A 26,483-nucleotide genomic window follows, 5' to 3' on the forward strand; every position below is an offset into this window, starting at 1 on the left:
ATATTATGAACAGGAATAGTACATTTGCTATTAACTAGATAAGTTCTTTAAAGGAGTCCAATATTTCGTGTACTCTTAGGCCCGCTGACTGTCGGTTTAGCATGCTAACATCATCAGTTGATAGTCTCTGCTGTTACAGCCTTTCTTTCGTTCCCTCTCACATCTTCAAGACGAATTCAAAGTGAGACTTTTTTTAACGGACATTCTCACTTGTAACTACAGGAAACATGTCAATATTGTAGTAGTTATAATTTTACCTGGAGGTTAATTCTGACAGACTGAGAGATTTGTTTTTGTACCCAAACAATTTTTGGCCTGTTGACTGCAATCTCCGGGATGAAATTACTTTGTCATAATGTCTAACGTTAACTGAAAGAGAAGAAAACTGAAACATTGTTTTCACCTAGATCTTATTCAACATTTAACGTTAAAAACAGTATTTTGTCCATACGGGGATAGCAAAAATAAGTATATTTTATATGACAGAGTAGAGAATTCACGTTCACTTACCTGCACAGATCAACCAGACTTGAGCCGGAAGTACCGCCTTCTTTTCAACCTGTGATTGGTCAGAGGGCGGAAAGGCTTGCCGCTGATTGGCTGGTTTGTGTGTTTAGCAAGAGATGGGCTTACGAGTGAAAGTAAAAAAACTCTAACTTTACTAAAGAGTTGATTTTCGTTTATTTGTTAGATGGTATTCTCTGTTAAATACATAGGTACCAAACACACTATTACGTTTAAACTTACATCAGGGTTGTTATAAAGCTTAATATCACAGAGTATTTGTTAGCTGTTGTCATTCTCGCAAGATTTTATAAACGTCAACGCTCCTTTACGAAAATAAATGATAACTATTAGACATTCATGATCACGTTACCAGTGCTGAAACCTTTTGTAACTGTCCACTGAAGCAAGATTTATTATATTTTACAGTAGTATCAATAACTGTAGCCATCATGACATTTCGGTGTAAAACATGGTAATTTTACGAAGCTATTAACACAGATAGTGATAGTGTTAAAAAAAATAAAAAAAACAAGTGTGGAGCAACGTACTAGAACGTATTAGGATTCGTATTTTCCTTCAATGACCACATCAAGGCTTTCAGTCAAAGTTGTTTATTCTATTTCCTTTTAATTCCTCAAAATGTACAATAAGAAGCATTTAGCGGAGATCAAAAACATTTCATAATAATAAACATGTTCTGATAAAATAAAATCCATGAAGGATACTTTGTGCACATTTTCTATGTTCATCAGTATTGTCGTCAACAGCACCAACATTTCAGAAAATTGTCTCAAGAAGTCTGACCACTGGTCACTGTGCCATAAAACAGTGTTGTTAATTTGGATACTGTGGTCTGGTTTCCTCAACACAGACTAAGGTGTGTCAAAGAAACCACCCTACCCATACATTTATTTAATCTACAACTCTCTAAATCAATGTCTTGCAGCTGGGCAAAAAAATCCATAGATTCAGATGTTTTGAAGGTAGATATGAGCAAAACAGGTGAGTGTGAGAGTGGCAAATTGTTCCGATCAAGACAACTTTCTTTTTTTTTTTTTTTTTAACATAAGTGCTTCTTGAGCTTTGCTCCTATACACAAGTTTTAAAATCTGGTGAAAAATAGATCTGCATCATCCAGAACTGATACGTTCTAATTGCTTTCAAAAACATTGTTCTTCTAAACAGATGGTAATCTGATAAAAGATCTGAAGTTTACATCGAATCTCTTATGCCAAACGCTTATTTATTGTTTATGTGGGTGGAAAGTGCTTTTTTCTCCCGGCTATTACATTCCATGATTTAAAAGGGAGGGGAGAGGAATCAAAGGACCACCAACTCGTACACAGGTCTTTATTCAGAGTAAATGCTGATAAAATAACATAAAAGGCCTAGGCATTAAGACAGGAACATCCATGAATGTCTGTGGTTCTTTTTTTGAGTCTTAACCTGACAATTAACTTGTGGAGGAGACCATGGAGTCATTGGCAAATCTGGGCAATTTGAGCTCAGGCAGAAAATGAATTCTGTCTAGTTTAAGGAAGCCTGCCAGTGACGATGAGGGATGAGACAGGACCAGAAGATCAGACCGATGAGAGACCTTTAAGGCATGATGACAAAGGGGGTGGAAAAAGGCAAGAATGAATGAAAAATAATACGACAGAAATGAGGAGGTACTGTTATTAGCAGCAGTTTGTTTTCCCCTTTTTTCTTCTTCCTCCTTTTTCAGAGCTGGAGTCTTCAAGTAGCCCCCATATTGGCATTATTTCAAAGTCCAGAGTGGTGTTGGGGGCTACAGAACCTCATCGCTCTCCGTGGTGTGGAGCTGTGTGTCATCAGCGTCCGTCATACTGCTCTCCTGTGACTCCTCCACCTCCGCTGCTGAGAGCAACAAACAACATTACATAGTGCACACAGCGACATTTAAATGGCTCACTGCAGAAGACTTACTTGAGTAGTAGGGATAGTCATCAGGAGTGACGGGTTCGTCATCATCTGGGAGGTATCGCTTATCTATGGCCTCTTTGATCTGATTATTGGCTCCTTTAGGGTCCAAGTCCATGGCCCAAGAGAAGTTCATTAGTGCCAGATGAGTCTGGCCAAGCTTCTTATAGACCTATACAGATGATGAATATGAATATGAATATATATATATTTTTTTTACGAAAAGATATATTTGATATAAAATATATGCACGTAAACAACTCAGCTGTACGAGTACCTTTCCTATTAAGAAGTAAACAAGGGACTCCTTGGGCACTATTTGTTTCAGCTCTTCAAGCTCCTGCAGAGCGGCCTGTAAAGAATAAATTAGTCATTTGACATTCCCTAAGATTTCTGCAGGTTTTAAGAAGATGGATTTAGAAAAATTAAATAAATGTAATGGAATACATCAATATGGTGCCTAAATGTAAATGTTTTGTATTACCATTGCGTTGAAGTAAAAACAAAAAACAACTACGAACAGAACTCTGCTTATGGCTTGATTTAACTCCGCTCTAAACCACCAGCATATGAAAATCTTTACCTTCTGATCATACTGTAATAAGTGATGTTCTTCCTCTGTATTTTTGTCTTGTTTTCCAGTACAAATGTCCAAACATTCTTAAATCAAGATATTTGTTCTTGTTTTAAGCATAAACTCATTCAATTTTGTTGTTTTTCAAAAAACAGACTTTATCTCTTTAATTTGCATCTCAAGTAAATGTATAAATGTAGACTTTTTGCAAAAACTCTGACTGATGTTTGTGTCATGATACAAGTTGGGGAGTACCTTATACTTTTCATTGGCAAAGAGAATAGAGGCCCTATGGAACTTGCATAGTGGGTTCTTGGGGTCAATGCTAATGGCTCTGTTGAGGGTCTCCAGTGCATGGTCTGATTTCTTCAAAGCATGTTGAACCTGATATGGAGCACATGAGAAAGGATATGAAAATTCGAACAGTCAGCACCATGTTTTTTCACCTATGTATGTATAACAAACAAGTACATATATGTTAGTCTGCCATTACCAAACTCAAATAAATAAATAAAAATAAATAAATAAGGTCAAGTAACAATCTTGCACTGTTGTTCACCTACAAAACGAGCATGTGTGGGTAGCATCACTTTAGATTAACACTACTATCCCTACATTAGATTTACTTACCACTCCAATATGACAAAGCAGCACAGAGCTCTGAGGATTGATGCTTAAAGCCTTCTTGAAATGAATCTCAGCTAGGTTAAATTTCTCCTGCTTGTAGTAAATCATTCCCAAGCCGTACCTAGCGTAACAGACAGAATCAATAAGCCTAAATGGCAGATGGTTTTCATCATTTAAACACTGACAATATAAAATGAACAGTTTCATTTTACAATTTTCTGGGTTCATCTAAAATAGTGTCTCAGTTCCAAAGCCAAAGAGTAGAGTCTGAACTGTACCAGGCATTGTAGTGACGTTTACTGAGGCGTATAGCATTGCGGAAGCAGCCCAGGGCTTTCTCCAGCTCCTCGGTGAGAACTAGTTCATGCCCTAATAGTGTGTATGCGTATGCAAAGCTGGGGTCCACTTGGATGGCTCGTGTGAAGAACTTAATGGCTATGTCATGTTCCCGCTGTAAGCTGAAACAGTTACCAGCTACACACCAGGGCTGTACACAGAGAGAGGAAGAAATAAGACATGAGAAAAGCATTCAAATGCTAAACTCTGCTCCTTTGCTATATTACTCTGAAATACTTACCTCTGGTGAGTTTTTGTCCATGTCAGTGAGATCTTTAGACAGGGCGGAAAGTGCCACATCCTTCTGTAAATGCCAGAGCGTTGTGGAATAGATCTCCATACCTTCCACTCGATAGCTCTCAATACGCCGGACTTCTGAGAAAACCCTCTCCGCCTGGTTAAACGGACACAAAAATTCAGTCTTGATGATCTTTTCTGCAATTCACTGTTTGAATTATGTAGTCACCATTTTCTACCACTGATATTTCTTCAGTGTCTTCAAAAACTGCTGTCGTCTGATTTCAGCAGCCAGACTCACCTGCAGTGTTCGAATTTAGGGGGGGCTGGGGGGGTCCGGGACCCCCCATAAGGCCCAAAAAAATGACCTTGGGGGGTCCCCTGGTTTTTCATTAAAACTAAAATAGAAACAATATTTGACATAGCCTTATCTATATTTTTTTTATCAAAGTATTGCGCTGTCGCTCCCATAAAAAGCTACTTAAAATTAAGATGTGCGTCTGAAAATACGCTCAAGTGCGCCACACAATGTTTTCTGAAGGAATTTACAGATTGCGGGCGCGACTCGCTGTGTGATTGGCTGGCAGAGTGATCCTTCCTCATTATTTTACCTCACGATGACGGTAAGATAATATTTCTTTGTTTTATGATTGTTTGGCACACCTAATTTACTGCTACTGAATAAGTGTTTATCTTCGAATCGGACAGTCACTTTTATTATTATCTTGGTCTGTCAATAGTTGTAAATTAGCCATCTAACGTAACGTTAATTCTGAGAAAAAAAGCTAGCATTGCACCCATTCTGAATTAAACAAATAATTTTAAATCTAGTAACCTTAAGGCCGCGTCCACCAAAGCATTTTTTCCCCGCAGCTAGCGTATTTTTTCAGTTGTTCTCAAATGGGAGCGCCGCGTTTTTTAAAACGCCATTAGCGTGCCAAGCGCTGAGCGTCTATTCGCGCTGAGCATTGGGCGTTTTTTTCTCGCGCCGAGAGTTGAAGAATGTTCAACTTTGGATGAGACGCTGCGCTCATCACTGTCACTTTCTAGTCAGCTGACCAATCAAGGAGTGCAGGAGGGGCGGGCCAAATTACACACCAATCAACTGGCACAACTGTTATTTGTTACAACGACGTGACAACAAGCGCAACAACGAGAAAAATGGAATATGAATTAATATTGCTGGTTTCTGAGCATCCAGAGCATTTAAGTCAGAAAAAAAATTATTTACCAAATCAGATACAAGTAACAGTTTAGCGGTTATTCTGTATAATAGCAACCAAAGTGTCTCAACCACTGATCTATAATATAGATATCATATATAGATCAGTGGTCTCAACTAAAAAAAACGTAGCCACTCAAAAAGCGCTCTCAAGGGCTCACAGCTGGGCGTTTTTTTTAGCAGAGCGCCTGGTGTTTTCAGCTGCCTAAAACGCTTTGGTGCACACTGGGCCTAACTGCTCAAAAACAGTGTTAATTTAATTAAGGACATTATTACTGATGAACATGTTCATCAGGTGAAGGCTTTTTTTTGTGTCAACGATGACAAAGCAGGGTTGCTAACTCTCACAAATTATTACGCCGAAGACAAACATGCAGATCAACCGTTTTTGTTATGAATTATATCCTATTTTCTGTTATTATGTATAGCCTAATGCAATTAGTGTAGTATTTAAGGTTAAATGGAGAAAAGGGTTTTAAATTCAATGCAAAGAGGCATATTAATTAATGCAAGAAAATACTGAATTTAGTCCAAGAAAAGTAAGTACAGTAGGCCTATTCATGTGAATTGATAGTGAATCAAGAGATCAAAATTGATTAATGGTCATCAGCATCGTAATCGTATCAAATTCTTTCTATTTTTACCCTGTTGTAGAAACACTATTGTGACAAAACATTTAATGTAGTCGGTCATTCACCACTATTGAAGTTTACCCAACTATGACAACTTCCGCTAGAAAATATGAAAGGGTTATGTAACTACATTCAAGATAAATTAGTTTTTTAATGAAATAAAATCCATACGTGTGCACTGTTCAAAGTATATAGATTTTTATTTAATTTTACATATAGTAAATGCTCAGCTGCAAAAACATGTTCTGAAACACACAAAGTAAATTAAATTCACAAGTAAAGTAAATGAAATTATATTATTATATGAAATAAATAAATACAAATATATATTATTAGTTTTTTGCTTGTTGTTGTTGTTTTTTTTTTGGGTGGGGCGGGGGGGACCCCCCAAGAGCTTTGACACAATTCGAACACTGCTCACCTGCATGTATTCAGCCAATTCAAAGTGTGCTCGTCCAATCTGACCCAACACCCAGCCCGTGTTGTAGTGGTGTGAAGGCAGCTGACTCAAGATGTTAATGGCCTCTCTGCAGTTATAAGAGCAGAGGGCAAGATAGCCCCTCCCAATATCCCGCATCAACGTCATCAGCCCATCTGAATAAAACAGAGGAAACTATTTTAAGGACCTGCTTCACAGTTTTTCTGAAATTTTGGTGGAGCACAGATAAATAATATACAAATACTGCAATATGTCATAAAAAAAACAACAACTTTTGATTGCATTTGTTTTTTTATTCCATGACATTTTAACAAAAGGCAAATACCTGCAGCCGCCTTTTGTAGATTAAAAGCCTGGAACTGTGGTGAGCTGATGTTGCCTTTTCCCTCTGATAGAGAAGAATCAAGTTTGAGGATCTCTATGCTCTCATTCAGGTTAGATGGGGTGATTCCTCCTTTACCCATTTTCGTTTTTGTCTTTCGGTTAGGAATCTTGGTGGGGAACTTCATTTTCAGCTTCTTACTGTTCTCCTGTTCAATTCCATCAAGAGTGTTGATAAAACTTTCTCTAAAGAAACAAGTGTATGCATAAACTTGCAAGTGTAAAAGACAGTACCTTGGCAGTGGAGCTGGCACTGGTGAAGAGTCTTGAGCTCCGCCGTGGCTGCACATTTGGGGGAGCAGCAATGGTTGGGCTCAGCACTTGCGGTGTAGTACTACAAAGCAGAAAGAGTTGTTATCAGAAGCCATCGTCATAGCTATGAATTGCCTGGTTGACATGTACCTAGTTTGTGGGGCAGTGGTCTGAGTTTGGTTGAAAGGGTTTGGAATGACCTCTCTGCTGTTTCCACTCTGTGCAAACACTGACTTTGTCCCCACTTGGCTGATTCTACTGACGGCCTAAAAAAAAAAAAAGACAAAATTCAGACAGTCTTTTATTTACAGTTTGATTATAAAAAGATTATTTCTAGTAAAAACAATTTTTTTTGTGTTGTTTATAAAGCCTTACAATTTAGAAGATTTTACTTTGTTGAAGTCATTAAATTTAAGTTCACAAACTCTTCTCTCCGCTGCGGCTGTCTGTCATCCTCCATTCAGCAAACTGAGTGTAGCATTCGGTTACTACAGTCAAAACAATGAAACTCTCTTCAAGTGCGCACAGTAACTGAGGTTTAAAACTGTTAAACGAAAAGGCTCAAAGTAACGCACAGATTTAAAACACTTACGGGCTGTGCAGCCTGCACACTGTTGTTTCAAGCGCATCATTCTGTGCACGGGATGCGTATAGAGCTCGGTGTGCTCTATATTGGCACCTTTAGTATTATAATATTTTCTGCTAAATCAAATATTATTAATAGCCTTTCTTGTTCTGTCCTATCTAACATAAGTTGCTGCCTTTATTACTGTACTATACATTTAAAATGTATTTTATATTTCTACATAAATATATCTACTTTTTTATTTTACAACAATACCAATAGCAATATGTAATATTTTAACATTAGACATTCACAAATGTTTATAAAATTACTGCGCACCCGTGATTTTTCTAGAGTATTTTTTGCTGCTGAATTATCCACTAACCTAGTTTATACTAGTATAGTATTTTTGTTCAAAGATTATAATAATATATTTCTTCATTTGTTATTTTTCCATTTAAATGAAGTTTATATGTTGTAGATTGTGTTTAACACCCAAAAGAGTGATGATCAAGTCAACACAGAAGCATGGAAATTCAACACTGTTTTAAAAAAAGAACTGCCTGGTATTGGTTTGAATCGGTATCAGCGGATACTCTGAATTTTCGGTATCAGAATAGATCAGTTCTAAAAAATGGTTTCGTTGCATCCCTAATTGCTTCTATTGTCCTCATTTTTAAGTCGCTTTGGACAAAAGCGTCTGCAAAATTTTAAATAATGTAAAAATTTAATAACAAAACAAAACTGAAATTTTAAAACAAGCCCCAAATCAAATAACAAATATATTAAATCTGTTCATATGAACAAAATAAGGCTCTGTCTGTGCTATTTCCATTTAAAATTAGAGGCAACCACTGCATTGTAATCATGATCCAAACAAATATGCTGCATACATGCAACATGGGCAGTTTTTAAACCAAATTAGAGTGTATAATTTCAAAATTTGAAGCAAAAACTGAATGTTTTGACTTCAGTTTTACGAAACTATACATAGAAATATCTGCATGAAACAGCAGATGAGCAGAACGAGATGCAGATCCACTCTCTTCCAGCAGGTGGCACTTAAAACGTTTCCTTGTAAATAAAGCTGCACTGCACTTATGAACTTTAGACAAAGGCAAGATGAAAAGAAAAAATACCATCTAAACTTTCCTAAAGACAGCAAGATCCCCTCAGATACTGGATTCATATAAATTCCTACCACTAAATGAATCGCGATTTGTTTAGCATCTCAACCGATTTGAACTGCAACATAACGTCTCGCGGATAATTGTTTCAAAGGTTGAAGTAATCACGATGTCAGCTTAACATCGTGATCCCAGTCAGCCATCGCAATAGACTATGCCATTGGCCAACCCTAGTGTACAAAAATGGTGTAAAAGCTAAACTCTTTTCTGGTGAAATAAACTTTGGCTAATATTAAAAGATTTTAAAGAAAAACTACAATTATACAAACACGTATAGCACAGAGCCTTAAAAACACAAGTCCCGTGGGAGTGCTTTAATAGCAAGCTGCTAGAAATAAAAGCGGCTTACCTTCTTCGGAGGGCCAGGTGGAGGAGGTGGTTCCATCCCACTTCCACTGTGACTGTAATTCTGCAGGTACGATGGGTCTCCAGGGCTCGGCTCCAGAGGCAAAATTCCAAAACTACACAATATTAAATAGATTGATTATTAGAATGGAAACATAAGAGCCAAATCACATCCATAATGGGAATCAATAAAAAAAGTTTCTGGAATTACATTAAAGTCAAATGCATAGTTAAGTATGAGGTAGAGCTGCAGGATTCAGTAAGGAATAATTGACTCCAGACTGTTGAATTATTAGAAAAAAAATACACACCCAAGGGGGTGATGCAGTCACGATGCGACACCTCGGATGTGCATTATTATCTAATAATTCAACGGACCAGTGTCAATTATTCCACTTAAACTATGGTTTCCACACCTCAAGACATCAATCAAATTAATCCGGTTTTTGTACTTAAATGGCTTTTGTGAGCAGGATTATTTCTTCCGCATTTCATCTAATGCCTCTTTGCTAGTTCCAAAACGTCATTTTAAAGCTGGTAATGGAGGCTTGAGCAGTTATTAATGAAGTTAGTGCCAACAGTTTTCCTGTCTGGGTCAGTTGCTGGAGCGGCTGAGAATGGTTAACAGTGCGAGAGCGGTCTCTACTGGTTCAAATTGCTGAACAGAGCGAGAAACTTGGATTTAAATGCAGCTGACAGAAAATCCTGCCACGCCACAAAGCACCAATCACATAGTTTTCCATTACATGACATTATATTCGCCTCAATCATTGTTAATGTACATAATGAATTGTATATTGAGCATTTTCATCAAAACGTTTGTCTTTCCGTAGCTCTAATAAAGTCTGTATGCTTCATTTATAGAGCTATAATATAGATCTCTCTTTCCGTTTGCTCCGTTTTTTAAAACATTGACCTTCAAACTTATCTATGCCTCATTGTTCATTCTTGAAGAAATCTTGTGTCCGTTTGGTGAATAAGTAAACTGTTTTAGATCACTGCTTGAGTTGAACACGATGCGTCCGAAAGAGTGTGATATACCGGTGGCGGTGAGTTCTTCTAGGTTCAGCACTGCTCTTTTATTTTGATTAGATAATCAGGTGTTCAAGAATAGAAGCAGTTAAAGTGTGAGAGTATACATTGTGCTGGTATAATTGTACTGCTATGGACAAACCTTTTTGTTTACATTTAAAGATGTGCATCTTTAAGCATTACTGTTGAAATTAAATGGAAACACTTTCAAATATTATTGTTATTATTACTACTTCTACTAGTAGGTTCAGTCCCGTTTTTTTTTTTTTTTTTTTTTTTTTTTTATAAAGCACTATTTTAGTTTTTTTTCCAGTATCTATTTTAAAAACTATCGGTTAATTAATCGGTAAGTGTGGTCCAACCTAGATATCGTATCGGCAAAATCCACTATCAGTCAACCTCTACTAAATCTGGACTGTCTAATACTGCTGCCGCCCAGTTGTTGAAAGTTTTATATTCACTGTAAATATTAGAGTTTACTTTAGGAAAATCGTCTGTCATGCTGTTGTTTTTGTTAGTCCTGTGTGCTGTATTACAGTTAACTATGCGAAGTGATATGGAACAGTAATGCGGTCAAGATAGCTGCCTGGAATGCAACGTTTTTGCATTCAAATGTGGATTTTTATTTTAAATTTGACGAATATACTAAATAAAACATTATTTTTGACAGCCCTAAATACCAATAGCGGTTGCTGAATAAACATACGACTATGACTATAAATAGTTTATTGGAGTTCGTCTTATTATAATGTTTATTATAATAAAGTATATAATAATGAAATGCTCCGATTACTCATGCAGCCCTAGTATAAGGTATGACAGCCTTAGTGATTGATGATCATTACCTTGGTGTAAGGGGGCTGAGTGTGGCAGTACCACCAAGCAGACATCGGCCACTTTTGGGTTTGTTTTGCACCTGTTTGGACAATAGTGAGCCACCAGTGCCCAGTGGCACAGAGTCTGGCGAGATGACGGAGGAGTCGATGTAAGACACAGAGGAGTCCGTATTCAGGGAGTACTTTGAGTTAGAAGATTCTAGATTGAGCCGGTTTAGCTCCTTTAGAGAGTGACGAAAAACAATGGCAAGATATAAGGTAAAAGATAATCCAAATTCACAACAATTAATATGCCAACAAACATTACCTCATATACATCACACTCATACATATTTCCCTATAAAACACAACAAAATGCATGAAAAACCAGAGGAAGGACATACCAAAGTGTCCTGTGGGGTCTCCATTAGGACAGTGTCAACTTGTCGGTGTCCCATATTGTTACTAGGTGTGTGCGCAGGGCTGATGGAAGGAGGAGGGATGACTCCTCCACTACCTCCACTGAAATTCTGCAAGGAGGTCAATCTAAAGATCTGCTCTGGATCCGGTTGCTCCCCTGTAGCACAAAAAGCAGAGTTTAAAATCACATTATCTTCTCAGGGAGTCTTGTAACTGAACATCTTTGATGAGGTTCATATGATGACCCTAATAAAAACGAACTCACCGATTTGACATAAAGACTCAAATGGAGACCATAAGAAAGGGTTTTCGCTAATGCTTTTTTGGTAACATTCAGCTCCTTTTGCTAACCGATCTGTTTTGCTGCAGGGACAAAGAAAAGAGCATTAGTTTTGTGCATAATCATTCAAATTTTAGCCACAGAAAATATTTCATAAAATTCAAGCTGCTTAAAAAACATGAGCAGAAATCACAGCTTCAATATCCTACAACAATCTCAGACAAGACAGTTTAGTCCTAGTTGTGTAGTAAAGTCCAAATCCCACAAAAGTGTTTGTTCTCTTGATTATTAGCACATGAACAAAGAGGGCAAATGCTGTGAGGCTATTTCCCCAATGTAAGGGAAGTTTAATGATTTTAAGTATAACATTTTATTATCATAGGTATTATTTGTTTACCAAAGAGTGTTATTTTCTTCTCTAAATGCCTCATCAACATACTCGAGTTATTTGAATACCTAAAAGGACACGTTTTAATTAGATGAAATCGAAGCATCCTGGTCTGATTAGTATATTCTGAGTCAGAGTGTTATTCTGGGTCACACTCTGCAGCCAATCTGTATGACTGTTGACCAAATACTTTCTGCCCTTTTGCCTTATTAAGACAGAAAATTGCCACGACTATCAACATCTCATCTAGTACAGGAAAAGAGAAATCTCTCATGAAAGAAAACAGCTGCCAGTTGCCACCTTAACTGAAGAAATTCAGAGCTCTTAAAGCAACCTGTCATAGTTACTGAGCGCTGCTCTAAACAAGTGCAAAACAAAATACACAAAAAGAGCCATCTACATCTAAATCTAATACAGATGAAGAGCTTTGGTACCAGCCTGCTTCATCCAACAAATTAAACACAGCCTCTCATTAGTGGCTCTTTCCCAGGAACATAAGCCAGGTCTCCATCCAAGGATTTTATGAAAAAAATATTTAGCACTTCAAAATGTTTACCGATATAGCTGATGGAAATGCCATTTGTCAATAAAATTTCTCATGTGTCGACATTCTTTTTCCATTTAACTTTAGCGCATAAATTCTATATCGATACTTCAAATGTCACAAAAATTGTTTGGAAACACTTTTTGTCAAGAAAAGGGGCTTTAACGCAAAAAAAAAAAGTTTTCCCCCTACATAAAATCAATATTCAGATGACAAAGAGTTAACATACCAGTAGATTTGCCCCAGCAGTGCCAGAGTGAAGCAGGCCGAGTCTCCAAACTCAGTAATGATGTCATCTTGGCTTTTCTGTTTGTTCAGGACTCCTCCAGTCAGGATCTGCTCTCCCTCTGCCAACCTGATGGAGAAAAATACAAATACATTAAAACTGCAAGAAATTTGTAATGAAATACATGAAACGACCCAGACAACTACTGTCTCCAGACCTCATGCCAAGTTTGAATGAAGGTTAAGCCAATTCTGCTTGCCATAGTATTCATGGATAATAAGACCTACAGCATTAAATCCCATTCATAATTAATATCCTATTGTATTACATTAAATGTAACTCTCAGGTAGGGATGTCAAAAGTAACTCTACTTTAATACTTAAGTAAAGACACAGTCTACGGTATGGGTAGGTATAAAAACTGCCTCACTCTCTCACTGACTGGTGGCTGCTTTCAAAAGCCAAATATACTTTCTACAAAGGCAAAATGCTTGTCTTGGAGAGATAAATGTAATCACAGTCACTGTCGTAAGTGAAAGCAAACAGACAATAGAATGCAATATGACTGCACCATGAGACCTGCTGCTGCCTATCATGTCTTTAATATTAAACAAGACACAAAAATAACAGTCAATTATTTGGAAAAACCCTTGAAAAATACTTTAACTAGTTAATATCTATAATATTTACATAAACAATTTTATGATAATGCACATAGCAATTGCTTTTGAATATTGCTATGATTGTGAGGTATTGAGTATTCTGAAATTTCACTGCTGTAAGCTTTTGGAAGAGATAAACATAGATACAGGCACTGGAATACAATGATAATGAGTCACGAGTTTATTATACGATTAGTTGGGGAATAATTAGTCATCCATACTTGCTTAGTTCCACACAGCACTTGGCAAGAAGATATTTGCATTGCGGCGTGGTGCAGCTGTGTCCTTTTAGGAGATGGTAGGCCTTATACGCCTTCCCTGAACGGTAGTAGCTTGTAGCCAGCAGGAAGAGCGCTTCTTCTGAATGGACTGAAAGGTGAAAAGAATAGAGTAACAAAGGGCAAACAAGTTTTCATACACTATTAACAGATTATTTGTTCTTATTTAAACAAACTTCATTTTGTTTGGTTTCTCAGAAAACAAGATGTCATATGTTCAATGTGCTTTAAGAAAATGTTTCTTGATTTAGGAAAGTTTAAATATTTGTATTGAAAAACTAAGTACAAATACTGAGGCAAACATTCATGTTTTGCAGTGCATGCAACATTTAATGCCATGACCTTATAAATGTAGACCTTAATTTGTGGATGAGTGAATTATGACTTTTCAAGAGCTGCAGAAACCCTGTATAAAATCGAATTCAGGATTTAATATGAAGGACATTAAAAAAACAATAATGCTTGGAATGTAATTTACTTTAAACAGTCCATCTCAATGTGTAAAATCAATAAAAATGTGAGCTTCCATTTTGAGTCACACAAACTTGTTTTAATGGAATGCCTCAGCCCAGATCTGACAGATGAGGGGAAATGGAGGATGTAGTCTGCCTGTATGGAGGACGATTTGTGCAATTACCCTCAGCATAGAGTCTCTCTGCCAGGAATACAGCATCTCGGTAGGCATAGTGGTTCAGAGCATGCCAGACAGCAGCCTATGGACCAAAACAGAGCTGCCATTACCTTCATGCCTTCTACAGTTGACGAAAAGTAGTATACGTCACAACAATGATAAACCATAGCTTTTGATGAAATATGGTTAATGACTTTATTACCACCTGACAGCAAGTATAAGCTTCTGATCATCAAAATAACAAACAAAATAGGCTCCCATACAAACAATGACACTGATTGCATAAATGTTACACACACACACATATATATATGAAATGATATGCTGTCATTAGGTCACGTCTTGATCACAGTTTTAGGAATGGTGAACGATTTCAGTATATACAAAGGCTGAAGAAAAATAGGGAAACGGGCTCATGTTGACTGACAGAGGAGATGCATATCGGCGCGTCTGGACGCCCCGAAATATTGTCTAGTTAGGTAGCACGTTCTTGGTTTGAGACACAGCCATTGTATATACATTTGATGGTTTCGCTTGACAGATACACACAGGTTTAACAGCTGTGCTCGATGAACCGTTGGCTAGCTGGTATCTGACAAAGACTGATCAAACCCACAACCTTTGACGTTTGTTGGCCCATTAAAACACCAAGGTTAAAAGGCAATTATATATGGTTTTATTTCTTATGAGATTATATATTAGACAACGAACCAGCTCTAGTCTTGCTGAAGCATCAAATCTCATCAATTGCACTGGTTTGTGTTACTCTTCATTTAACGTTACAGTCTGTGAATACCAGCCATTTCTGATTTCACGATTTTTAATTATCCTCAACACTGCTGATATTTTCACACAAGCGTCAAAATAAAACCTCACTAACGTTACACCAATAAAATAAAAAATAAATAAATCAGGTAACTGGCTAACCTGCAAGACAATGCTTTAATTTCCTTGAAAACTACTAACAAAACTGTCCCGTGTTGACAAGCACTGGGTTTTTTAAAACAGCTATTTTAAATTCAAATAAAAGCAATATGTGGTATGTTTAAGGGCAGGTTCTGTGTGAAGTAAAGGCAGAGGCGTTTAGCATTAGCTGCTAACTGAGGCCGCGGTGTAGCAACGCTCAATCATCCGGTCTCTCGCGCTGGATAAAAGTCTTCTCCCGCAACTGGGTCTGCAACGGAGCGCTTTAACATTTAGCTCAAATACCTGGACCGGTTCCTGCAAAACCGTCATTCCGTAAGCAGGCTCCTCTTCACCTCCTTTTTTTGGTTTCTTTGCTCCTTCTTCAGTCGCTTTCTTAGCTCAGTATCCACTACAGGCCAGAAGTAGCAAAACTAGCATCGAAGATTTGAACATTCCAACCGTTATCGGTGAATCCGGAAATGCCCGAATACGACCGATTCAAATATATACTTTACGATAAGAGGCGAAGGTTGTCGGAAATAGCCGATTGGGAAAGGTCAATTTTCGGAATTATAGGGTGAAGTGCTGGTAAAACGTACATAAAATGCCCGTTACGAATAAAATGTTGTGAAGTTTAGAAAATTCTTACAACACTACAGGTTTTAACTAAAGATGGTTTCTTTGACTATCAAAGCTTTATCAAAAATTGTATTAAACCTTAATCAATTAATACAATCCTGTTCTTAGGATTTAAATATGGAATTTCTTTCTTTGTAAAATATAATCATATATAGTATTTATGGGTACCACATCAGATGGTCACAATACAAGAACTAGTCAAAGGGTTATCTTTTTACCTCGGACATTGAAAGAAGATAACGTAGTATACTTATATCAATTTGCAAAATTAGATGAGTACAGTAATACAACAATGGCCTAAATTATATAGCATGATATATATTATAATATATTATTCTGATGTAATAGCACCTTCAGTCTCATTTTCAGTCTAAAAATATACATTTGTGTGTGTGAGTGTGTGTACTTAACCATATTTTGGGGACACATTTGAACCCAAAAGTGAGCTAAATCTGACAAAATCTCCAAAAACCTCCCTTTGGGAACTTCCTCATTTGTAAAACTGATATAAATCTGTTTATTTTTTAAACTTTTATATTAAAAGTTTTTTTTTTTTTTAGTCATTGCCGTCTTCATTTTCCACCAATGTTCACGCTTCCAAAACTATCGTCTAACAAGATCCACAGTGCATCAGACACATGCAAACTCTTCAAAACATTCAATACTCTTCTTTGTCCCCGTCCACCACCTCTCACGACCTCTTTAACTACTTACAATTTTGCTAACCACTTCACAAACAAAACCACATACATCAGCAGTCAGTGCTCAACTCCACTCACCCAGGAACTCTCAACAAACACTCACACAGCTGAAAATCTTCTCTCCTCATTCTCTCTTCTTAAAGAAGATGAGGTCTTTTAACTTTTCCTCTCCAGCCACCCTACCACCTGTCCTCTAGACCCAATCACCTCACATCTCCTACAAGCTATTTCCTCTGCACTTCTGATACACACACATCATCATCAAATCTCTTCTCCCAAGCACTGTATTCAAACAGGCTCGGGTAACCCCACTGCTTAAAAAACCTACACTAGACACACTTGTTGCTACAAGCCCTTATCTCTCCTCCTATTCAGAGCAAAATCACTTGAATGCATTGTGTTCAACCAAATGTTTTCCTTCCTCTAACAGAACAACCAGCTGGACAATAACCAGTCTGGATTTAAAAGTGGCCATTCAACCTTGCTGTCGGTCACTGAAGCACTATGGAGTGCAAGAGTTGAGTCCAAATCTTCAGTTTGATGAAGATTGGTCTGAAGAAGGCTTAGATAAAGGAGGAAATGTCACAATGTGTTTTAGTCAATAAAGTTGGATTTCTTCAAGAGTGAGTGTTGGACCTTTTCTAATTGACAGTCCAGATCTTAAGTTTTCATTCTGCTAGATCTATCTGCTGCATTCGACACTGTTAATCATCAAATCCTTCTGTCCTCCCTCTCATGGGCACCAGAACTGCACTCTACTGAGTTGAGTCTTCACTCACAGTTCCTTCAGGGTGTCTTAGGAAGGAGAAAGCGGTCTCCACATCACATCAACTGGTCACTGGGGTTCCTCAAGGATCAGTTCTTGGGCCCTTTCTCTTCTCTATATACACTACAGCACCGGGACCCATCATTCAGGCACATGGTTTTTCCTGTCATTGCTATGCTGATGACACGCAACTCTACCTCTCATTTATCCAGATGATCCAACACCTACTCAGATTTCAGACTGCTTGACAGACATCTCAGCATGGATGAAAGAACATCACCTGCAGCTCAACCTGGTAAAGACAGAGCTTCTTATCTTCCCAGCCACCCCATCAGTACAGCACAAGCTTACCATCCAACTAGGCACCTCAACAATAATCCCATCGTGATCCTTGATGATCAGACCTTTAAAGATTATATTGCAAAAACAGCATGATCATGCTGGCTTGCACTACACAACATAAAGAAAATCAGACCCTTCCTGACAGAGCAAACAACACAACTTCTCATCCTGGCTCTTGTCATTTCTAGGCTGAACTATGTAATTCTCTTTGGGCTGGACTTCCAACATGTGCAACCAGACCTCTTCAAATGATTCAAATGCAGCAGCATGTCTTGTTTTCAATGAGCCCAAGAGAGTCCACGTCACACCACTTCTTATCTCTCTGCACTGGCTTCCAGTCATGGCTCACATCAAGTTAAAGTCATTGGTGCTTGCCCACAGATAAGCCATGGGCTCCACACCCTCCTGCCTCTGCTCTCTCCCACTCATCTACATCTCCCATTGCAGAGAGGCACAAAATCACACTATGTTTTCTTTCACCACACCCTGTTGGTGGAATTACCTAGCTCCATTCGGACAGCCAAATGCCAGACATTAAAAAATAAAATAAAATAAATAAATAAATAAAATAAAAATTCCATGCCTTCAGTTTTCTATTCTCTTATACTATCCTTTATCACTTCCTAGCTTTTACTATTTTGTTGCCATCTAATGGTAAATTGCTTGTTGTATTCCGAACTGTAGTCTGCCAAATGAATAAAAATGCAAATGTAAACTGTAAAACTGCAGTTTTCTGTGAGCGGTAGGGTTAAGGTGTGAGCTTATAAAATCTAAAACTATCTGTATATAGAAACAATAGAAGTCTATCTAATGTCCCCATAGATAGCTGACTAAACGTGTATATGTGTGTGTTTGATTCAGGTATACCCCACTCTATGTGGACAAAATGTCCCCAGCAGTTATGGCAATATCCAAAATCCTTTTTTGGTCCCCATGAGGAAAACAGAGTATAAAACATACAGAATGATTTATTTATAATACAGTTTTTCTGAATTGCTAAAGCACTCAACCCCAATCTCTGATTAAACCAATTTGTCGAATAAAGCATTCTTTTCTGCTAAACCTTAAACACGTTGAGGCAGTTAGGCTCTATTTGCAAATATCATGTACTCTTTTTGCAAAACTCTAAACACATTCTCATTTGCATTTGTGCTGCAAAATGTTAAACACAACGGCAAAAGTTAAACAACGTTTACACACAACGTTTTAAAATCGTTCACACTTGTTTCTAATGTGATCAATCCAACTGTACAAAATATGAGCCAGTTCAGAGTACAAGTGGCATAGGTGACTGAATGATGATACGAACAAAATGGAAACAATATGAGTAGAGGAGGAAGAGTACATGTGGAGGATAAGGAGGAATGAGGACATCCTATTCCTAGTTTTTTTTATTTATTTTTTTTTACTTTGTCTAGCAAAAAAGACATTACTTGTGATGTGGACAAAGTCTTTATGCCTGACTCAGGTAATCTCTCATTGACCCCGATTTTACAATTGCACTACTTACAGTATTTGAGTGTACTGTAACATGCTATTCATTTTTAGTTTTATTTGACCTTTTTGGCCTTTGCGGTTGGACTGCATTATTTTAGCATTATCCAAGTGCTGAATGTATACAAACATTCAGTACTATTCAATATTCAACACAATACTATTCTTGCAGTAGGCTACATACAGTAGGCCTATACAATATATTCACATTACTCAGTTGCAATTACTATTCTTTTTTACATAAATGCAAAATTGTTTAATCAATACAACATACTTTTTTCTGTAATGTTCTGGATGCAGTTTTCTAAATTATTCTCTGTCTAATGAATGCTCTAGTGTTTATTTTATTGACTCGTGTGTGTGTGTGTGTGTGTGTGTGTGTGTGTGTGTGTGTGTGTGTGTGCTCTGTGTGATTTTGATGGAAGAATCAAGGTTTCGTGAATTTACTTTGAGTATTTGGATCTGTGTTTAAGGTTCAGAGAAAATTAGTGCTTTTCATGAAATGTTGTTTAGCAATTCGGAAAAACTGTAAGAGTGCAGTGGATGCAGATCTGCTCCATTAGATGGCGCTAGTGTTATTCATAACATCTCTCTATCACTCAGCTGACACTTCTGTGTTCATAAATCTGATTCTGGACATTATCACTTTTATTATTTGAAAACACTGACTTGAACTTTTTGTTTTTCTTCAAACTGTTGATACTCAATCTTTTAGGACTCTCATTCTGACTGCACCCATTCATGGCAGAGGATCCTTTGGTGAGCAAATTACAATTTTGTTCTAATGTTCTAATAAGGCAACAAACATATCTACATCTTGGATGGCCTAAGGGTAAAAAAAAATTCAGCAAATGTACACTTTTGTGCAAAATATTACTGTAAGTGCTAATTTGGCTAAATAGTGCAATTATATTCATTGATATATAATACATTGAAACTGAAGTGTTTGAGGAGCCACTGTATATTGGCAAATGCATTCCACTCTAGGCTTTTTTCAGGGCTGAACGCATCCTCTTGGGTCTAATAAAAGCTTAATGAAAGTTCCTGGTAGGTTGAATGAGTATCTCAGATTGTGCTCTCTTAATTTACAATCCTCAGTTAAAGTGACACACTTAATTGATTGGGAGTAGTGACGAACTCCAACACGTGATTGAGGATACTGGGATACGAACCTGAGGAACTGGGTCGATAAGTAATTTAGCTGTATGTCCAGCTGGATGCTGCATGTACAACATTTAGATCAGGCCTGGAAATTCTCACTGTGACCAAGAGCCAAAACCAATGCAATTCTGAGCTCTCTTGGATTTAGAAGTTTTCCAGTTTACCGCATTTTGAATATAGTATAGAGCAGTGGTTTTCAACCTGTGGGTGTGGTATAGCAGGTGGGCTGCCAATTACTATTCAAGATTAAAGATTTTTATTCGTCACATACACAATTATATAGAGCATATATAACCAGCAGTGAAATGTGAGTCCGGTCCGATCCATGGACACTGCAATTATTAAAGAAAACAACACAGATGAAAATATACATAAATATAGCTATGAAAGAATAAAATAAAACTAAACAAAACAAATATAAAAATAAAATATAAAAAAGATGTATGCTGTAGATTTAAATATAGAATGAAAAATAATGTGCATGAAAGTACACTGTAGTCTTAAATATTAAGATACCCAGGGATGTACAAGAGGCAATGTGCATATGTGCATTATACTGTAGTCTTTAATATTAAGATACACAGGAATGTACAAGAGGCAAATGTGCAAACAGGTAGACGCTGTCAGCATGTCAGTGTGAGGTAGAGAATGATGAATACCTTACTGATAAAGTGAATATTAAGTGGAGACATGAAGATGTTAAGAGGCTTTGAGTTTAGGAGCCTGATGGCCTTGGGGAAGAAATTCCTCCTAAGTCTCTAGGTTTTTGCCATCAGGCTGCGGAAGCGCTTACCAGATGGCAGCAAAGTGAAAAGATGGTTACTGGGGTGGATAGAGTCCTTGATGATTTTAACAGCTCTGCTTTTGCAGCGTTTGAGGTAGATGTCCTGCAGAAAGCGGAGAGCAGACCCAGAGATGCGCTCAGCTATTCCCATACCACACTGAGTCAATACACTATTGTCAATACACTATTAAAATAAATAATAATATTGTTCATATATGTAAAAATGTCTAAGTCATAACATAATAACATCATTTCATATGTATAATTAAATAAGAAAAAAATATTAAATTGTTTAAATATTAAACTGTAACTATGCTTCCACTATTCGAGCTTGCTGATTGGTTTAAGAATAAACCGCCAATTTATCTTATATATTTTTGCTGCATATGCTACAGAACAACAGCAGTTGTGTCAAGCGGTGCCAGCCCGAGTTATTTTCTGTTCATTGCCAGTTCATTCAATAAACACAGTTAACAATCTAGCTTCTGAGTACTAAGTTATTAATCCAACAATAGCGGGCTCAGTTAATTTTTTTGCAGTGGGCCACGCATACATATGTGTTTGGTTGTGTGGGCCGCGAGTTGAAAAAGGTTGGGAACCACTGGTATAGAGAATATTTTGTTTGTTTTAGATTTTTAATATTAGAGTAATAAATTCCTGTTTTTTTTTTTCTTTTTCTGAGTACTATTATATATGTGAACGATTATTGTTTGACATTTACCTAGCATTAAAAGTAGCTAGTTTTAAACACATCCAATGTCTGCATTCCTTTTAAGAAAATGGTGTTTTTAGCTGGTCTGTTCTTGAATATTTTTAATATGATATATTTTATCCATTAATAACAATCTTTATTGACACTGAAAATAATTTCAAGCCAGACTTTGTTTCCTCTGGTTCTTCAGGATGCCTGCTATCTGGTAGTGAGATCCATTTACATGTTACTCTATTTCACTTGGTGGCACTGCAGAACCACGTTCGGATCAGTCTGATGAGCATTGATTTTGAAACTTGGCTTGTAAGGGTAATGGCACATGTTAGTGATTACAGCTTTATATATTAAACATAGTTCTTGAGAATAACTATGCCTTGAGGGGCATGGACGTTTGGGAGAGAGGAAGAATGGCTCACTGATTTTCATTAAGGTTTGGGAGAAGTTCATCTGGACCCTTTCTGATTTGAATCTGCTTTCTCTTAGAACTAATTAGATTTTCTTAACCAAATTTGTAATGATATGGTGGTTAACAGTGGTTCAGTGAGGATATATAAGATGCCTAAACAACAAGTCAGTTTCACAAAAACAACACTGATTCGCACCAAATGCTTGCAGACGATCTTTCATGACTCATTGGGACAAACATTTTTGTAGAAGGTAATATGTGTGATCACTGACACAAAGCCATTCAGTCTGCTTATTTTATTGTAGGTTTATGTTTAAGATTTCTATACCTCAGACCTTTTTTTTGGTAGTTAATTTAATTACATATTTTGGCTAATTTGTTAATGCTTTCACCTGCCAATAAGAGTGTACTACTTTCAGTTCAGTCATATCTTACCATATTTAAATCCATTCTGCACAGTTCCACAAAATTACTGAAGAAAATCTCCAGAGCTGTCTGCATGCATATGAGCTGAAAGAACCATATGAAAACATTGTTATTGTTCACAGTTGTTTGATGTTGCATTATCATCTACTTGCACTCCCCATGAGAAGCTTTATTATTATTATTTTGTACTAGATGTTGCAGATGATGTTTTCCTTTTTAGATGTAATGGCCTAAATTTGGTCCCACTGGTATTTCTTTATTCTCCAAGACATCAAACAAAAGAAAATCAATTAACGAAACCAGCACTAAGAAAAGACACATTTGACATCAGATCTAATCATTCTGAGATACAGCAGACCTCAATCACTGTCACAGAACACCCCAACAAATGAACAAGATGTTGTTTTGTGTTAAATGTGGTTTTACTTTGTTCTCTTTGGGCATTCATGGGAAAGAGATATTAATCTCAGATCCATATGCTGTGAGTGTGGCTATTTCAGAGCATAATAAAACCATTTCTTCCCACGCCAGGCTTCCTCATTCAGCTGCTCATGCATCTGCCTCGCTCCATGCTGCCCCCTGTGACATGTTATTGCAATGAAATCTGTTGATAACGTGTGTGGATTTCAGTGTTGCTCATGAAGAAATCAAATATCTTATCCTATATATGCCATAATTTCGACAAATTTTGACAAATTACTATAAATATCAGATAAAAAGATCACTTTATGTGGGGCCACATTTTCAAATGGAGTCTGTGAGTAATGCCTGAATGCCTGATGTTACCCAGACTTGCTGTAATCCCCCCACACTTTTTTTAAAGAATAGAAGCTTTCTCAAAGTCCTTAAAAACTTTAAACAACTTAAGGCTTAATTAATATGGACACTCATATTATGTAAGTGTTATTTAGCCAAGCAACCGTGACCTGTGGAGGTGGGACCATGAGTGGCTCTTATTCAAATGGGAGCAATACAGTTTTACATCGCCACAGGAGAGTCACAGGCACTTTGGGATCATATCAACCTAAGAGAACTTGTTCCTGGATCCATTTTACAATTTATGATTACAACTGGGAAATCAAAGCCGAATTCTATCATGGAGAATAAAATAATTATCTATTCTCAGGCATATTTTTGCTCTGAATCCACTGGTTAGCACATCCCTTAGCAATCAGCAGATATAGCTGCTTTCTTATAGACATCTTGTATTTTATTGTAATGTATTAAGTTGTCGGGGAAGTTACTCAGCACTCTGTTAGCAGCAGTGAGGATGTTGGAACGTCCTATGGAACAAGAGATCCTGAGAAGGAAGTGATGAAGAAATTTTGTTTTCCAAAAAATATTAAATGATATCTATGCTTGTGAATACCATTTGTCAATTATTCACCTAACAAGTGCTCTGCACAACATTCCAGCTATTAAAAGGAGATGATTATGCTGTTAGAGGACCTTCACTTCAGTGATCTGTCCTTAAACTGTTAGGGTAATTCATTTATATTTGACCTGCCTGTTTCTGTTCTTTAAATTAAAAAAAAAATAAAATAAAAAATAAAATAAAATAATAATAATCTAGTGCACAGAGATCTGTAGCATCTGCCTGAGGGGAGAAGTGCAAACAGGTTAAAAATAAGATATTTATAGAAAAAAAAAATTGTAGGAAGAGACCTTTTTATCCATTAGGAATTCACTGAAAAACAGTCAAGGCCAATTAGCACTCATAGATGCAGACATAACTTATTTTTAATAATTTATTAAAGAATCGACTCATAAGAGTCATTTGTTTGTGAATAAGACTGTGTTTATAGCTCTGCATATTTTTAATTAAAAAAAAAAAAAATCAGTTCATAAGAGTCATTTGTTTGCAATTCAGGCTGCACAGGTCAAGCTGAAAGTGAACCACTTAAAAGAACCGGCCCATGAGAGTCAATAGGTGGAGTTTCTGGTCACAGTCCATGCTTTGATTCTCTAAAAAGAATCAACTCAGGTTGTTTGTTCCACTTAAAATAACTGCAATACTTCCAATTTCTGTTGATGCTTTATGCTTTTGATTCATTTAAAAGAATAATTTCTTTTGTATGTGAATCAGTACACGGGTTGCACATGTTTTTGATTCACTGAAAATGGCTGGCTGATCAAAGCTGTTTATTTGTGAAACAGAAGCTGTTGATGTAAAGTGGTGCAGGAAACTAGCCGGCTGTTTTAAAGTAGCCTGTTTTACAAGATTCCTTTATGGAGTTGTAACATGTACAATGGACACTGTCTGACTCCTTGTTTGCTACCTTGTACATCACAGACACAACTCAGGATATCAACGTTTAGACTGTGAGTGTTCTTGTGATGCCATTAGCCAGCCAGCATTTTCATTATGTTATTGTACTGCAAGCAAATGGCATTGAGATGTATGGGACATCCTTGGTTTGAACATATGGAACGCCCAACATAAACATTTCAGATGTCTAGGGAAGTGAACCAATAACCTGCAGCACTTGCAGCTTTTCCCTTTTTTTTATGATGTCCTCAAGCACTTAGGTTTACTTATCGGGTTAAACCAAGATAAAGCGCCCACTCAGAGACCTAATTACCCCCTTATAGTATTTTAAAAGCTGAGTAAGCATCCTCACGCGCACACACATAGCCACATGCATACACACGCACATGCACGCAAACGCACGCACACACACACACACACGCACACACACACACACACACACACACACACACACACACACACACACACACACACACACACACACACACACACAGGAGTATTTGCACATCCACATGGATGCTCACACAAGCTCCACTTGCCAAAGTTCACCAATTACCAGAACTTGACTACAGTGGAGTGTTTGCAGAGGCTTCAAGAGCATGTCACTGACGTGAAAACCCACTTCCATCATGCATAATGTTAACATCTCTGTGCCACTGGAGGAAATTGGATTGTTAGTGTGTAAATATTGAACAAGGACCTCAAGTGTCTTTATTGTTATGTTCCGGTAGCATCTTACACAAAAAACACACAGTACTAAGAGAGAAAATTAAAAAGAGCAGTCTATAAACATGCTTGTGTTTTAACAAGCAGATTCTTTAGGATTAAAAATGTGCAGTGCAACAACATAGACTTGCGATGGCTATATTGCTAACTTGCACTGCTGTTTTGACCACTGTTAGCTGAGTCTCGTGTAGACCTGCCACTGAACCTCATTTCTTTATTTAAGCAGCTGTATAAACACCAAGAGGAATTATACTGTATGCATAGTACTAAACATCACCCTGAGTGCCCCATTTTGCCCTCATACATGTTTCTTAATGTGAATATTTTAATGTTCTTCATACAAGTTCTTGCTGTTATTGTGGTAATTTGGTTGTTTATTGTTAAGGTTTTGTTTTAGCAGACTCACTTACTGTCTGTCTACATTCTGGTGTGAAACAGCCACTTTTCAAGTCATGTCTATATTTTTATATAGCACTTTACACAATACTAATTGTTCTAAAGCAGCTTCACAGTATAAACAGCTAGGAACATAGCAGAATTAAAGATGAAAACTTCATAAAATATGACACAAATTCTTTTCTAATGCTGCTCTACAAAGAAAATATTATTCACATAAGTCAGTGTTAATTCA

At 37.1% G+C, this 26,483-nt stretch overlaps 1 protein-coding gene across 2 annotated transcripts; it reads right to left on the minus strand.

The window, feature by feature from the left end:
- Positions 1 to 1,102: 1,102 nt before the first annotated feature.
- On the minus strand, positions 1,103 to 15,899 carry LOC132148958 (cell division cycle protein 27 homolog). 2 transcript variants are annotated; one of them, XM_059557791.1, is made up of 19 exons: positions 15,730 to 15,899; positions 14,527 to 14,602; positions 13,833 to 13,980; positions 12,954 to 13,079; positions 11,778 to 11,875; positions 11,497 to 11,669; positions 11,123 to 11,334; positions 9,250 to 9,361; positions 7,299 to 7,414; positions 7,131 to 7,230; positions 6,841 to 7,045; positions 6,498 to 6,670; positions 4,227 to 4,379; positions 3,928 to 4,136; positions 3,653 to 3,770; positions 3,278 to 3,406; positions 2,726 to 2,800; positions 2,455 to 2,620; positions 1,103 to 2,382 (listed from the first exon to the last, which is right to left on the minus strand). In XM_059557791.1, exons 1-19 carry the CDS (start codon positions 15,754 to 15,756, stop codon positions 2,297 to 2,299), a joined length of 2,502 nt encoding a protein of 833 aa, XP_059413774.1. In that variant the 5' UTR covers positions 15,757 to 15,899; the 3' UTR covers positions 1,103 to 2,296. The 2 variants fall into 2 exon arrangements, with proteins under 2 accessions (XP_059413774.1, XP_059413772.1); XM_059557789.1 differs by having other exon boundaries at positions 1,103 to 2,385; positions 15,730 to 15,898.
- Positions 15,900 to 26,483: the final 10,584 nt, after the last annotated feature.

Source organism: Carassius carassius, chromosome 9 (genome assembly GCF_963082965.1).
Source record: "Carassius carassius chromosome 9, fCarCar2.1, whole genome shotgun sequence".
Lineage (NCBI taxonomy): Eukaryota > Metazoa > Chordata > Actinopteri > Cypriniformes > Cyprinidae > Carassius > Carassius carassius.

Bases quoted from the DNA above. Each gene is read 5' to 3' on its own strand.
- LOC132148958 (XM_059557789.1), bottom strand. From the start codon at position 15,756: ATGACGGTTTTGCAGGAACCGGTCCAG. The intron at 11,876-12,953 runs GTATGTTAACTC...TTGTCCCTGCAG, and splicing joins CTGCTGGGGCAAATCTACTG to CAAAACAGATCGGTTAGCAA. The intron at 7,046-7,130 runs GTACTGTCTTTT...GGAATTGAACAG, and splicing joins GTGCCAGCTCCACTGCCAAG to GAGAACAGTAAGAAGCTGAA.